This window comes from Oncorhynchus tshawytscha, unplaced genomic scaffold, assembly GCF_018296145.1.
Source record: "Oncorhynchus tshawytscha isolate Ot180627B unplaced genomic scaffold, Otsh_v2.0 Un_contig_684_pilon_pilon, whole genome shotgun sequence".
NCBI classification, from domain to species: Eukaryota; Metazoa; Chordata; class Actinopteri; order Salmoniformes; family Salmonidae; genus Oncorhynchus; species Oncorhynchus tshawytscha.
Window position 1 is genome coordinate 21,829 of NW_024609003.1, and position 15,672 is coordinate 37,500.

At 47.8% G+C, this 15,672-nt stretch overlaps 2 protein-coding genes across 2 annotated transcripts in view; one reads left to right on the top strand and one right to left on the bottom strand.

Annotated features, from left to right (window-relative positions):
• Positions 1-831: 831 nt before the first annotated feature.
• LOC121844101 (zinc finger and BTB domain-containing protein 5-like) lies at positions 832-7,681 on the bottom strand. The gene is made up of 8 exons (XM_042313991.1): positions 7,410-7,681; positions 5,145-5,174; positions 4,722-4,904; positions 2,862-3,737; positions 1,969-2,012; positions 1,671-1,845; positions 1,303-1,580; positions 832-1,267 (listed from the first exon to the last, which is right to left on the bottom strand). The coding sequence occupies exons 2-8, from the start codon at positions 5,169-5,171 to the stop codon at positions 889-891; spliced, it is 1,962 nt and encodes a 653-aa protein (XP_042169925.1). The 5' UTR covers positions 5,172-5,174; positions 7,410-7,681; the 3' UTR covers positions 832-888.
• A 367-nt stretch (positions 7,682-8,048) lies between these two features.
• The window catches only part of LOC121844102 (DNA-directed RNA polymerase I subunit RPA49-like), a 25,276-nt gene continuing 17,652 nt past the window's right edge, over positions 8,049-15,672 (top strand). The window contains 5 exon segments of the mRNA XM_042313993.1: positions 8,049-8,202; positions 10,499-10,602; positions 10,841-10,917; positions 11,557-11,611; positions 11,644-11,703. Of these exon segments, the coding sequence (XP_042169927.1) occupies positions 8,139-8,202; positions 10,499-10,602; positions 10,841-10,917; positions 11,557-11,611; positions 11,644-11,703 (360 nt within the window). The 5' untranslated portion in view covers positions 8,049-8,138.

Below are 15,672 nucleotides of genomic sequence, written 5' to 3' on the forward strand. Positions count from 1 at the left end.
TCACACTTCTGCATCTGCAGTGAAAGAGATCAAGCGTTTGTTTGTTCCCCGAGGTGCAGGTTTGGGCCCAACAAGCGTCTTGGGCCCAACAAGCGTCTTGGGCCCAACCAGCGTCTTGGGCCCACAAGCGTCTTGGGACCAACAAGCGTGTTGGGACCAACAAGCGTGTTGGGAACATCAAGCGTCTTGGGACCAACAAGCGTCTTGGGACCAACAAGCGTCTTGGGACCAACAAGCGTCTTGGGACCAACAAGCGTCTTGGGACCAACAAGCGTCTTGGGACCATCAAGCGTCTTGGGACCAACAAGCGTCTTGGGACCAACAAGCGTCTTGGGACCCCCGTCTGAAGTCGGGCAAAAGCAGATCTGCCAACTTCTGTCTGTAGCGTCCCAACAGTTTGGCTTAGAGACTAATTTGTGGAGAGGTGAGAGACTTTCACAAACATGTCGGTTTTGTTCTAGGCCTCCCACTGGTCTCAAAAAAGTACATTTTCCCAGGAATTTCCCAATCCAGCTCAACCCTACCTACCAGGCCAGCCTACAGACAGGTCGTAAGGCATGCTGCCGTTCTGCCAGCGTAGGCAGGTGGGGGTGTTTGTACAGGCTGAAACGCTTGACTCGTTAGCATTTAGCTAGCATCCACGATGGGAATCCCCATAGTGTTAGCATACCGCTAATTTGGCTATTATTTATTTTTTTCTTCCATTAATTCGCAGTAATACCGTATCGCTCCGGTATGGCACAACGATGATATGAAGGTATTAAAATCTGGAGGACCGTTCACCCCCCCTCCCCTGAGGACAGTGATCACATCTATCACCTACCGAAGCATCTACATCAGTGCGTCGGCCATGTTGCTGTTCTGCCCTCCCCCTCCCCTCCGAAGCATCTACATCAGTGCGTCGGCCATGTTGCTGTTCTGCCAACGTAAACACGTGGTCTTGGAGTGTTTGTACAGGTGAGACGACTGGCTGAAACGTTTGCCACACTTGAGGCAGGCGTACGGTTTCTCCCCAGTGTGGACCCTGATGTGTTTCTTGCAGTCGGTCAGAGTGAGGAAGGTCTTACAGCAGATTCGACAGGCGTACTTCCTGGCTCCTTCCACCACCAGGACGTTGTGTTCGGACAGGGCCTTCTTACACTTGGAGAGGACGTCGGCAGAGGCACGGGTCAGCTGGGGGCGAGGTTGTGGGGGCGGATGAGGACGAGGTGGGTGGGCCTGACTAAACCTCCCGAACCATTCAGAAGCAGGGTCCCCCTTCCCCAGACTGGAGGAAGACAGGGCGTCTTGGAGATGAACGACCCCGTTTCTCCTCCTCCTCCTCCTCCTGCCACGTTGTCGTTTTTAGGTGCGATGCGGCGGTATCCAGGAAGCCCAGGAGCTCCCTCGAGAGGCTCGGGCCAGGAGTGCAGACCCAGGCTGGAGCGCTGGAAGTCCAGAGAAAACGGATCTGGGAACCCTCCTCCTCCTCCTCTGGGGTTTCCCAGACCGTCATGCAGGGGACCAGGAAGAGCGAATCGGCGCCTGTAGAGAATCCCCCGAGAAGTAGTCGCCACCCAGCAGGTGTAGGTGGTTGCCGACTATGGGTCCATCGAGTCTATTGGTTCCAGAGTGTTCCGGGCTCAGCAGGAAGCCATGTGTCGCTGCCATCGCCTCGCCGGTCGTCGCACTGAGGAGGTCGTCGTCCCCGGCATCGACCCCCGACCCCCGCTTCCAAAGACCTTGGCGCCGAGGAAGCTGAAATCTAAACCAGACTTCCCATCAAGATGGTTACTACAGCCAAAACCACCGCCAATCCCACTACCAAGACCTCCTTTGAGCAGGAGCTGGGAACTGGGCTGGAAGCTGTTGGTCAGAGGAGGAGAGACTACGGTCGCTGCTCTGTGGGCTCATGGTTCTACCTTCTCCTCCTCTCCTCCTCCTCCTCTTCCAGGTCCCAGCTGGTGCTACCCTGGATGGTGATGTCACTCAGCTGGCTCTGGGGAGCTCAGAGGCTCACACTTGACCACCACCTAGTGGAGGAGGAGAGAGAAGAGGAGAGGAGGAGATGAGGTCCTGGAGAGGAGGGGAGAGGAGGAGAGGGAGAGGGAGAAGAGGGGAGGAGAGCAGAAGATAGGAGAGGAGGAGAGAGAAGAGGAGAGAGGGACTATGAGAGGAGGAGAGGAGAGGAAGATTGAGGAGGGGAGAGGAGGGAAGATAGGAGAGGAGGAGAGAGGAGGAGAGAGGAGAGAAGAAGATTGAGGAGGGGAGAGGAGAAGAGGGGAGGAGGAGAGAGAAGAGTAGAGAGGAGGAGATGAGGGAGAGGAGGGGAGAGGGGAGGAGAGAGAAGATAGGAGAGGAGGAGAGAGAAGAGGAGAGGGGGGGGAGAGGGAGGAGGAACTAGATTGAGGTCCTGGTAGAGGAGAAGATGGGTCCTGGAGAGAGGAGGAGAGGAGAGAGGAGAGAAGAAGATTGAGGAGGGGAGAGGAGGAGAAGATAGGAGAAGAGGAGAGAGGAAGGGAGAGGAGAGAGAGGAGGAGAAGAGGAGGACAGGAGGAGTGAGGAAAGGAGAGAAGAGAGGAGAGAGACAGACATGAAGGAGGACAACAGGATGTCCCATTACTTTATCCAAGGTTGGGTTTAAACCCTGTATTTATCCAAAGGTAAAAGATTAATTAATACTAGTTGTTTCATAGATTGCTCTTAAAATGGGGAAGTATTCGTCCCAAATGGCACCCAATAACCTGAGCAATGAGCCCTGGTCTAAAGTAGTGCACTATGGGTCCTGGTCTAAAGTAGTGCACTATGGGTCCTGGTCAATAACTGGGAATAAGGGGATATTTGAGATGCAAATTAAGTATTTCCTGTTAAAATGTCATTACCTGTCCCTGTTGCTCCCGTACTTCCTCCTCCTCCTCCTCCTCTTCCTCCGTTATCTTCACCTCCACCCCATCACCATGGTGACTCCCTCCATCCAGGGACTCCTTCCCCACACCCCCCTCCTCCGCCATCCCTTGCTCCTCCCCTTCGCAGCGTCCGCCGTCCGATTGGCTGGGCATCTGGGAGTCATCCTGGGACACGCCCCCTACTAGGTTGGTGATCGCCGCGTCCAGTCTGGCCTCCTCCCCAGTCTTGTGGGAGTCGGGGGAGAGTAGTCCCACTTCCTCATCCCCGTGTGTTCCGGAGGGGCGGGGCCTCTGCCTGGGCCTGTCCTCAGATAGGCTAAAGCTCAGGGAGGGCTTTCTCTTGTGGAAACGTCGAATGGGGAAGGAAGCTTTGTGCTCCACTACACCACTAATGCTAACACCATCGCTACCACCCCTTAGCCCATCCTCCTCCACCCCGCCCAGGGCAGAGCTCACCAGGCTTAGACCCAGCTGCTGCAGCAGGAACGACCGCTGGAGCCTGGACGTAGCAGCGTTAGCCGCTAGGTTAGCCTCTTGGTTAGCCTTAGCGGCTAGGTTAGCGTTAGCGGCTAGGTTAGCGTTAGCGGCTAACTCGGCGGTTGCCTGCTGCTGCTGCCTGAGTCTCTGCTGTTCTGCGTGGGTGTGTTGGCGGTGTTGTGTGGCCCGGTGGTCTGCCGGCGGGGACATGGGCATGGTGCGGGTGGTCAGGTAGTGCTTACAGGCCTTGACTACGGCGTTCAGGTGGAGGTGAGAGGCAGCTAGCAGCACGTCCATCACGTTGCTCTCTCCTAGCATCAGGGTGGAGGTGTACATCATGTCCACCAGGGCAGCAAACGCCTCCGCTGTCACCACCTGCAGTAACACATCACCATCATCATCATCACCACCACCACCACCTGTTATAGAATCATCATCATCATCACCGCCTGCAGTAACACACATCATCATCATCACCACCACCACCTGCAGTAACACATCATCATCACCATCATCATCACCACCACCTGCAGTAACACATCATCATCATCATCATCATCACCACCTGTTATAGAATCATCATCATCATCACCGCCTGCAGTAACACACATCATCATCATCATTATAACACATCAACTCATCACCATCCTCATCACCTGCTGTAATCAAACTCATCATCCATCACCACCATCACCATCATCATCAGCTGTTATAAACTCATCATCCTCATCTGTAATAAACTCATCATCCTCATGTTATCGTCTCATCATCCTCATCACCCCTGTTATAGACTCATCATCCTCATCACCCCTGTTATAGACTCATCATCCTCATCACCCCTGTTATAGACTCATCATCCTCATCACCCCTGTTATAAACTCATCATCCTCATCACCCCTGTTATAAACTCATCATCCTCATCACCCCTGTTATAGACTCATCATCCTCATCACCCCTGTTATAAACTCATCATCCTCATCACCCCTGTTATAAACTCATCATCCTCATCACCCCTGTTATAAACTCATCATCCTCATCACCCCTGTTAGACTCATCATCCTCATCACCCCTGTTAGACTCATCATCCTCATCACCCCTGTTATAGACGCATCATCCTCATCACCCGTTATAGACTCATCATCTTCATCAACTGTTACTCATCATCCTCATTACCCCTGTTATAAACTCATCCTCATCACCCCTGTAATAAACTCATCATCCTCATCACCCATTAGATGCATCATCCTCATCACCCCTGTTATAGACTCATCATCTTTATCAACCGTTACTCATCATCCTCATCACCCGTAATAGACTCATCATCCTCATCTTAATCATCACCATCGTAATCATCCTCACCTCGCTGTCCAGTTGTATCATGTTCATGCTGGCGTCTCCCTGGGCGACGGTGAACAGGGCTCTGAAGTGAGTGCTGCAAGCCGCCAGCACCGAGCGGTGGGCCTTAAAATGGCGGCTGCCCACCACAATGACACAGTCACACAGCTGGCTGTGGACGCGCTGGTAGTTCAGCTGCTGGAAGACCTATAATAACAATATGAATCATACGTGGCTCAGTCGCTAGCTAGAGGCTTGTGGGTTCGATTCCCGCTGAGACCACGCGTACATGTGAAAATGTAAGAACGCCTGACTTTAAGTTCGCTTCAGATAAAGGCGTCTGCCAAATGGTCTTATATTATATTATTATGAAAACAAAACACTTTATTGTTAGATCGTTTTCTTTTTCCTTTACTGACAGAAATCATAAAGTTGTTTGCATTTTACCTGGTTGAAGTGGCCCGGGAAGTCCATGACCTGCAGGGGAGGAGGGGAGAGGAGAGAGGGGGAGAGAAGGGAGAGGAGAGAGGGGGAGAGAAGGGTAGGGGGAGAAGGAGAGAGGGGGAGAGAAGGGGAAGGAGGGAGAGGGGAGGGGGAAGGGGAGAGGGAGAGAGAGAAAGGGAGGGAGGAAAGGGGGAGGGTAGGAGGGAGAAGGGGGAGAGAAGGGGGAGAGGAGAGAGAGAAAGGGAGGGAGGAAAGGGGGAGGGTAGGAGGGAGAAGGGGAGAGAAGGGGGAGAGGAGAGAGGGGGAGAGAAAGGGAAGGAGGGAGAAGGGGCAGGGAGGAGGGGGGAAAGGGGGGGGAAAGGGGGGGGGGAAAGGGGGGGGAAAGGGGGGAAAGGGGGAGGAAAGGGGGAACAGGGTTGTAAAAAAAAAATCTGTTGTGTAATAAATGTGAGGAAAATTAAGTCCTCTTGAGGTAATCTTCCTGACAAAAATCTTTGATTGATTAATAATAAATGAGCTTTAAATTGACTGTCAGTGGAGGGGACATTATAGTAGACTATGGTCAATGCTTTGAATATTCCATGCTGTAGAAGGGCAGTAGCTACACTAGCTATCACAATTAATGAGTTGAATATATTAAGAAATAGATAATTAGATGCCTTGTTGAAGTTATTGCATAGGCTATTTCACGGTTAAGTGAAAGTGGGGAACTAGTAACGATGTTAAAGAGAATATGTTAAACATGGGTGAAATGAAAGCCAGTATGACTATGCGAAGACATTAGTCAAAGTACAAGCAAGAAAACTGTACAGTTTGTTGACGTCTCGACAGCTATCAAACTAAATAACTAGTGATATCTGTTAGCCAAGCCGATCAGAGAGACTCTCCCCCTCCCCAGTCTGGTGAATACTATCATTGCTAAACCAAGCTAAACTAAGCCAAGCTAAACTAAACTAAGCCAAACTAAGCCAAGCTAAACTAAGCCAAGCAAAAACTAAACCAAGCCAAGCTAAACTAAGCCAAGCCAAGCTAAACTAAGCCAAGCCAAGCTAAACTAAACTAAGCTAAACTAAGCCAAGCTAAACTAAACTAAGCCAAGCTAAACTAAACTAAGCTAAACCAAGCCAAGCCAAGCCAAGCTAAACTAAACTAAGCTAAACTAAGCCAAGCCTAGCTAAACTAAACTAAGCTAAACTAAGCCAAGCCAAGCCTAGCTAAACTAAACTAAACCAAGCTAAACTAAACCAAGCTAAACTAAACCAAACCAAACTAAGCCAAGCTAAACTAAACTAAGCCAAGCTAAACTAAACTAAGCCAAGCTAAACTAAACTAAGCCAAGCTAAACTAAGCCAAGCTAAACTAAGCCAAGCCAAGCTAAACTAAGCCAAACTAAACTAAACCAAGCCAAGCTAAACTAAGCCAAGCTAAACTAAGCCAAGCTAAACTAAACTAAGCCAAGCTAAACTAAACTAAACTAAGCCAAGCCAAGCCAAGCTAAACTAGCAAGTCAGCAACTGGATATCCAGTTATCTAGCTAGTTAGCTACTTGCTAACTTTTGAGAAAGGCTGTGTTAAAATAAATAACAGTGTAAGCAGCTAGCATGACCGACATTATTTGTTTTGTTTATAATTACCAAACAAGGAGAACAACAAACAACATCAGCTCATCGAAGTATAATTATTCTGTTTGCTCGCTTAGGTGTACGGCTACAATGGCTAATGGCTAATGCTAACTACCTCTTATTATTAGCTAATGCTAACTACCTGTTATTATTAGCTAATGCTAACTACCTCTTATTATTAGCTAATGCTAACTACCTGTTATTATTAGCTAATGCTAACTACCTCTTATTATTAGCTAATGCTAACTACCTCTTATTATTAGCTAATGCTAACTACCTCTTATTATTAGCTAATGCTAACTACCTCTTATTATTAGCTAATGCTAACTACCTCTTATTATTAGCTAATGCTAACTACCTCTTATTATTAGCTAATACTAACTACCTCTTATTATTAGCTAATACTAACTACCTCTTATTATTAGCTAATGCTAACTACCTGTTATTATTAGCTAATGCTAACTACCTAAGATAGATTTGCTTAACGTTATTAATTAACAGCTGTCAAGTTTCACCCCCCTAGAAAGCAGCAAAGCAACAAAAAAAAATGCAACATTGATATAACATAAATAAAACAATAAACATGATGATATAACACAAATAAACAGTCTGAGCTAGCTGGCTAATAATGTTAGCCGCCGGTTACCTTGTTTGTGTTGTCGGGTCAGGGTGGGACGGACCGGGGTTCATCAAGTCCACTCGGCCGGACAGAAGGAGGACTACCGACGGATAGACGGCTCTTCATGGACCGCTATAACGCTTCTCCGGGTGTCACACAGTCACATAGTCCATATGGTTGTCCCACTAGGTTAAAAAAAAAAACCCTCCCCCAAAAGAAAAGGACACAGACAACAACACAGCTAAATAGCTACCGACTCCATGTTGTTACTTTGAACGAATCTAAATTTAGTTTTTAACCCAAAGAGGGTTTTTGTCAGGGAGGGGTGCGGTGGCTGAAGGTTGATGGTTGATGTTTTTCCTCTTCTCCTCCCCCCCTCCAAAAAGGACACAGACAACAACACAGCTAAATAGCTACCGACTCCATTTAGTTACTTTGAAATAATCTAAAATGTAGGTTTTGTTTTACCCCCCAAAAGCAGGGTCTTCTCAGGGAGGGGGCTGGAGGTTTCCTCTCCTCCCAGACTCTGTAGGTGGCGCTACACTCCTATCAGTGTTAACGAGTTGCAGTACCACTCCTCGCCATCGGGTGTCGCTGTTGTTTTTGTTTTTGTGTTGTGTGTGTGTGTGTGTGTGTGTGTGTGTGTGTGTGTGTGTGTGTGTGTGTGTGTGTGTGTGTGTGTGTGTGTGTGTGTGTGTGTGTGTGTGACTACATTTCCGTTTTGTTTTTTTAAGGTCCGCTTAACTGACAACAAACATGGATGCCAATTGCACATTGGTTTGCTGTGAAGAGGAGAGAGAAGACGATAAAGCTGTTATTGGTAAATATGACTATTTATGTTTACGGACTAATTATTCATTTTAAATTACAAGATTGAAATTTTAAGCGTCTCCAAGAATTGACAACAGGTAAATCCACCCTGTTCCGTAGTACACGTGGGTGCTCTCATGTTAACGCAGCGACGTTAATTAAATGTATAGTAACTTCGGGATTTTGTCATTGAAGTCCTTTTATCTACTTCCCAAGGGTCAAATTAACTAATGCATACCAATTTTTTTTTTTTATGTCTCTGCATCAAGTATGAAGGAAGTTAAAGAGGCAGTTTTGCTAGCCAATGCTAACTAGCTTAATAATGACTGGAAGTCTTTGGAATCTATTAGCGTGCTAGCAGTTACCATAGACTACCAGTCATTGCGCTAAAGCTAGTTAGCAACTTCCATCTAATTGCACGCAGAGACATTAGCTAAGATTCGATTAACGTTCGATGGGTGATATTATTTAATTGAGTAAACTTTTAGTCCCTTAAAAAGAATGTTAAAAACAATTGATTTATCTTGCACCTTCAACCATAGTTAGCCAGCAGAGCCGATCCATTTGCTGACTGCTACTCTAGGGTCAGACAGCATTCCTATATAGATTAAGACACAGCAGAGCCTGTGTGAGATGTGGCTCTGTAAACATACCTCAATCCAGGGATGAGAAAAATGAGTTGTACTCCAAATTGGCTTATAGAGCCCCACAGTGGTGTCATAATACCCAGAAAACCTAGCGGTTAAACAGGGAAATGATTCCAATTCTTTTTTTCATCATTCTTTTTTTTTCTCCCCCAATAAGGAATTTTATAAACACTTTTAAAATAAGGGGTCTGTGTTTCGTGTTGGCTTACCCCGGCGTGATGTTTTGATCACCATGTCAATCTCTCTGACAAGGTGACTTTTCTCAATATATTCGGCTCTATTTACGCTGATTCTAATACGCTAATTAGCACCAAAGTAGACGACATGCAAAGACTACAAATCCCAGCATGCTCCTGCACCTCATCTCGAGCTGACATCTTTGCTAACAGGTATTGTGTCAATTAAAAACTTGCACAAGACAGTCAATTGAAAGAAAACCTGCAATTTTTTTTTATTACTACATTTAGCTAACATTAGATAGTTAATCCAGAAATTCTTACCTTTACCTCGATTCGTCAGTCTGGTCCAGATCATCGTGGTATTTGTAGTTCTTTATGATAGCCACATTAGCAGCTAATTAGCATTTTATTTTCTGGGGCGGTAAATACAGGCTAATATATTGATAAAAGTCACCTTGGTCTGAGAGATATTGACACGGTTATCATAATGTCACGCCGGGGGGAAATGTTTCTTTTAAAAAAATCCCCTTTTGGGGAGAAATGAATGGTGGAAAATGATTGGAACCATTTCCCTGTTCTGACCATTCGGTTTTATGGCTATTATGACTTATACTATTATGACTCATCTTCTCATACTACAGTTGAGAAGATTGAACAACTGCCGCTTCGTCCCCATGCTAGGTAGCAGAAGCCACGGCGGCCATTTTGGAATGGCAGTGTAAGCCAATCAGCTAATTTGTTGTGCAGCTGTAAGCAGGCGGGTCAGATCTCCTGGCTACCATACAGTATATTCCATATATATAGCTGTAAGCAGGCGGGTCAGATCTCCTGGCTACCATACAGTATATTCCATATATATAGCTGTAAGCAGGTGGGTCAGATCTCCTGGCTACCATACAGTATATTCCATATATATAGCTGTAAGCAGGCGGGTCAGATCTCTTGGCTACCATACAGTGTATTCCATATATATAGCTGTAAGCAGGCGGGTCAGATCTCCTGGCTACCATACAGTATATTCTATATATATAGCTGTAAGAACAGGGGGTCAGATCTCCTGGCTACCATACAGTGTATTCCATATATATAGCTGTAAGCAGGCGGGTCAGATCTGCTGGTTACCATGCAGTGTATTCACGAATACCGTTGTGTCGTCAGCGAACTTGATGATGGAGTTGCAACTGTTTGAGGCCAGTCAGTCGTGGGTATACAGGGACTTCAGGTGGGGACTGAGGACGCACCCTTGTGGGGCCCCGGTGTTGAGGAGGTAATGTTTCCTACCTTAACCACCTGGGGGGCGGCCCGTCAGGAAGTCCAGGACCCAGTTGCATAGGGGGGAGTTCAGTTACAGGGCCCTGAGCTTGGTGGTGAGCATAGAGGGCACTATGGTATTGAAGGCAGAGCTGTGGTCGATGAAACAGCATCCTCACACACATACGCATTCATGTCAATCCTCAATCCCCCTCTTTCTCCTCAACAGTTCAGTTCTCTAACGGCACCCTGAGGAACACACAGCAGCTGGACTTCAGCTTCTATAAGAACGTGGACGAGACCAACCCTAGAAAGAAGAACCGGCGCCTGCTGGTGAGATCACTACGCCTGGTGTAGGGTGACGTTGCCTCTAGAACGCTGATCTGGGATCCATTTTGGATCTGTACCCAGGAGCAAAACGCTGAGTTGATAAATATTGAGTTTATAAATATCGGACATTTTTGGTAAAACAACATTCCTTCTTCTTCTCTCTAACACGGTCTCCTTCCTGTGTTTTTAAGGCTACTTCTCTCTGACACTTTCTTCTCTCTGTCTCCTTTCTGTGTTTTAGGTTGCAGAATCAGACAGACTCTCCTATGTTGGTAATAACTTTGGAACGGGATCCTTAAAATGCAACAACCTTTGCAAGTAAGTTTTTATTTCAGCAGGTAAAACACACACAAAAAACCATCAAAACCTTTACAAGTATGATGTCTCTCAGCTGTTTACCAAAACAGAGGCAGGGTGGCCATGTTGTTGTTATGTCTCTCAGCTGTTTACCAAAACAGTGGCAGGGTGGCCATGTTGTTATGATGTCTCTCAGCTGTTTACCAAAACAGTGGCAGGGTGGCCATGTTGTTGTTATGTCTCTCAGCTGTTTACCAAAACAGAGGCAGGGGTCCATTTTGGCCATGGCAGGGTTGTTGTTATGTCTCTCAGCTGTTTACCAAAACAGTGGCAGGGTGGCATGTTGTTATTATGTCTCTCAGCTGTTTACCAAAACAGTGGCAGGGTGGCCATGTTGTTGTTATGTCTCTCAGCTGTTTACTCAAAACAGAGGCAGGGTGGCCATGTTGTTTATGTCTCTCAGCTGTTTACCAAAACAGTGGCAGGGTGGCCATGTTGTTATGTCTCTCAGCTGTTTACCAAAACAGTGGCAGGGTGGCCATGTTGTTGTTATGTCTCTCAGCTGTTTACCAAAATTATAAAAGGGTTAAAATAATAATTTAAAATTATTATGTCTCTCAGCTGGGTGCAAAACAAGGAGACCATGTTGTTATGTCCCAGGTATTATGTCGGGGTGCTGAACAAGGAGACCATGTTGTTATGTCCCAGGTATTATGTCAGGGGGTGCTGAACAAGGAGACCATGGAGGATGGCCATGTTGTTATGAACGCTCAACTGTTCAACATGCAGCCCGTTGTTATCCCAGCTGTACCAAAACATCCCATCTCGGATAAAACCCTTCAGTGTGACATGATGTCATCCCCTCTCAGATAAAACCCTTCAGTGTGACAGTCATCCCCTCTCAGGATAAAACCCTTCAGTGTGACAGTTATGTCCCTCAGCTGTTTACCAAAACCCTTCACTGTGACATGTTGTCATGTCTCTCAGCTGATAAAACCCTTCACTGTTGACATGTCTCCCTATCAGTTTAAAACCCTTCAGTGTGACATGTCATGATGTCTCTCAGATAAAACCCTTCAGTGTGACATGTTGTTATTATGTCTCTCAGACCATGTTTTATAAAACCCTTCAGTGTGACAGTTCATGTCCCTCTCGGATAAAACCCTTCAGTGTGACAGTCATCCCCTCTCAGATAAAACCCTTCACTGTGACAGTCATCCCCTATCAGATAAAACCCTTCACTGTGACAGTCATCCCCTATCAGATAAAACCCTTCACTGTGACAGTCATCCCCTATCAGATAAAACCCTTCAGTGTGACAGTCATCCCCTCTCAGATAAAACCCTTCAGTGTGAGTCATCCCCTATCAGATAAAACCCTTCAGTGTGACAGTCATCCCCTCTCGGATAAAACCCTTCAGTGTGAGTCATCCCCTATCAGATAAAACCCTTCAGTGTGAGTCATCCCCTCTCAGATAAAACCCTTCAGTGTGACAGTCATCCCCTCTCGGATAAAACCCTTCAGTGTGACAGTCATCCCCTCTCAGATAAAACCCTTCACTGTGACAGTCATCCCCTCTCAGATAAAACCCTTCAGTGTGACAGTCATCCCCTCTCAGATAAAACCCTTCACAGTGACAGTCATCCCCTATCGGATAAAACCCGTCACTGTGACAGTCATCCCCTATCAGATAAAACCCTTCAGTGTGACAGTCATCCCCTCTCGGATGAAACCCTTCAGTGTGACAGTCATCCCCTCTCGGATGAAACCCTTCAGTGTGACAGTCATCCCCTCTCGGATGAAACCCTTCACTGTGACAGTCATCCCCTCTCGGATGAAACCCTTCACAGTGACAGTCATCCCCTCTCGGATGAAACCCTTCACAGTGACAGTCATCCCCTCTCGGATGAAACCCTTCAGTGTGACAGTCATCCCCTCTCGGATGAAACCCTTCAGTGTGACAGTCATCCCCTCTCGGATGAAACCCTTCAGTGTGACAGTCATCCCCTCTCAGATAAAACCCTTCACTGTGACGGATAAAACCCTTCAGTGTGACAGTCATCCCCTCTCGGATAAAACCCTTCAGTGTGACAGTCATCCCCTCTCGGATGAAACCCTTCACTGTGACAGTCATCCCCTCTCGGATGAAACCCTTCACAGTGACAGTCATCCCCTCTCGGATGAAACCCTTCACAGTGACAGTCATCCCCTCTCGGATGAAACCCTTCAGTGACAGTCATCCTCTCAGATGAAACCCTTCAGTGTGACAGTCATCCCCTCTCGGATAAAACCCTTCAGTGTGACAGTCATCCCCTCTCGGATGAAACCCTTCAGTGTGACAGTCATCCCCTCTCAGATAAAACCCTTCACTGTGACAGTCATCCCCTCTCGGATGAAACCCTTCAGTGTGACAGTCATCCCCTCTCGGATGAAACCCTTCAGTGTGACAGTCATCCCCTCTCGGATGAAACCCTTCACTGTGACAGTCATCCCTCTCGGATAAAACCCTTCACTGTGACAGTCATCCCCTCTCGGATAAAACCCTTCAGTGTGACAGTCATCCCCTCTCAGATAAAACCCTTCACTGTGACAGTCATCCCCTCTCAGATAAAACCCTTCACTGTGACAGTCATCCCCTCTCAGATAAAACCCTTCAGTGTGACAGTCATCCCCTCTCAGATAAAACCCTTCAGTGTGACAGTCATCCCCTCTCAGATAAAACCCTTCAGTGTGACAGTCATCCCCTCTCGGATAAAACCCTTCAGTGTGACAGTCATCCCCTCTCAGATAAAACCCTTCACTGTGACAGTCTACCTGCTACTCCACAAACCAATTTGATTTGTTATCATTTAAATTCAGAAGATAGAATGGGTCGGCCATGGAGAATTGAACCTCTGGACGCTGCCGTTGGCCGTGAGAGCGGGAGAGGAGAGCAGCTTTCGTTGATAATCAAAGGAAACGTTCCCTCTGGCCGACGGCATCGTAGTGTAGCAGGGTCGTACGGACACAGGAAGGACTTCTCTCCACAAGGCATCAACCCCAAATCAACCACTAAGAGCCCGACACACTGGTGGAGATCTGAGAGGAGTTACCAGCCCTCTGAAAGGCTAGGTGGAGGTCTGAGAGGAGTTACTAGCCCTCTGATAGGGTAGGTGGAGGTCTGAGAGGAGTTTCCAGCCCTCTGATAGGCTAGGTGGAGGTCTGAGAGGAGTTTCCAGCCCTCTGATAGGCTAGGTGGAGGTCTGAGAGGAGTTACCAGCCCTCTGATAGGCTAGGTGGAGGTCTGAGAGGAGTTACCAGCCCTCTGATAGGCTAGGTGGAGGTCTGAGAGGAGTTACCAGCCCTCTGATAGGCTAGGTGGAGGTCTGAGAGGAGTTTCCAGCCCTCTGATAGGCTAGGTGGAGGTCTGAGAGGAGTTACAGCCCTCTGATAGGCTAGGTGGAGGTCTGAGAGGAGTTACCAGCCCTCTGATTGGCTAGGTGGAGATCTGAGAGGAGTTTCCAGCCCTCTGATAGGTAGGTGGAGATCTGAGAGGAGTTTCCAGCCCTCTGATAGGCTAGGTGGAGGTCTGAGAGGAGTTACCAGCCCTCTGATAGGCTAGGTGGAGGTCTGAGAGGAGTTACCAGCCCTCTGATAGGCTAGGTGGAGGTCTGAGAGGAGTTACAGCCCTCTGATAGGCTAGGTGGAGATCTGAGAGGAGTTTCCAGCCCTCTGATTGGCTAGGTGGAGGTCTGAGAGGAGTTTCCAGCCCTCTGATAGGGTAGGTGGAGGTCTGAGAGGAGTTACAGCCCTCTGATAGGCTAGGTGGAGGTCTGAGAGGAGTTTCCAGCCCTCTGATAGGCTAGGTGGAGGTCTGAGAGGAGTTACCAGCCCTCTGATAGGCTAGGTGGAGGTCTGAGAGGAGTTTCCAGCCCTCTGATAGGCTAGGTGGAGATCTGAGAGGAGTTACTAGCCCTCTGATTGGCTAGGTGGAGGTCTGAGAGGAGTTACCAGCCCTCTGATAGGCTAGGTGGAGGTCTGAGAGGAGTTTCCAGCCCTCTGATAGGGTAGGTGGAGGTCTGAGAGGAGTTCCAGCCCTCTGATAGGCTAGGTGGTCTGAGAGGAGTTTCCAGTCCTCTGATAGGGCTAGGTGGAGGTCTGAGAGGAGTTTCCAGCCCTCTGATAGGCTAGGTGGAGGTCTGAGAGGAGTTTCCAGCCCTCTGATAGGCTAGGTGGAGATCTGAGAGGAGTTTCCAGCCCTCTGATAGGGTAGGTGGAGGTCTGAGAGGAGTTACCAGCCCTCTGATAGGCTAGGTGGAGGTCTCACCATATTACCTATTGCTAGTGTTTCAATGGGTTCAATCAGGTGAGTTTTCCCCGGGACTACAACCGTGTGTACTGAGGGACTGGAGTTGGGCTGTTGGGGGGGACTGGAGTTGGGCAACACTGACCTATACCAATCAAATCTCAGATCTCCACAAGTGCATAAAGGTTGATGTGTGATTGGGTCATCAACTTCTTCTGTTTTAAAAAAAACAGGCTGGATGAATGACTGTACAAAATCAAATCAAATGTGTATTTGTCACTTTCGCCCCCAATACAACCTGGTGTCGGTCGACCTTACCGTGAAATGCTGACTGACAAGCCCTTAACCAACAGAACAGTTACGCGCTGCGATCGTGTTGAACTGGAGCGTCGTCTCTCTGACTAACATGTCGTCTGTTTCCCAGGGGAGTCGTCTCTCTGACTCTCTGACTGACTAACATGTCTGTTTCAGGGGAGTGTCTTCTCTGACTA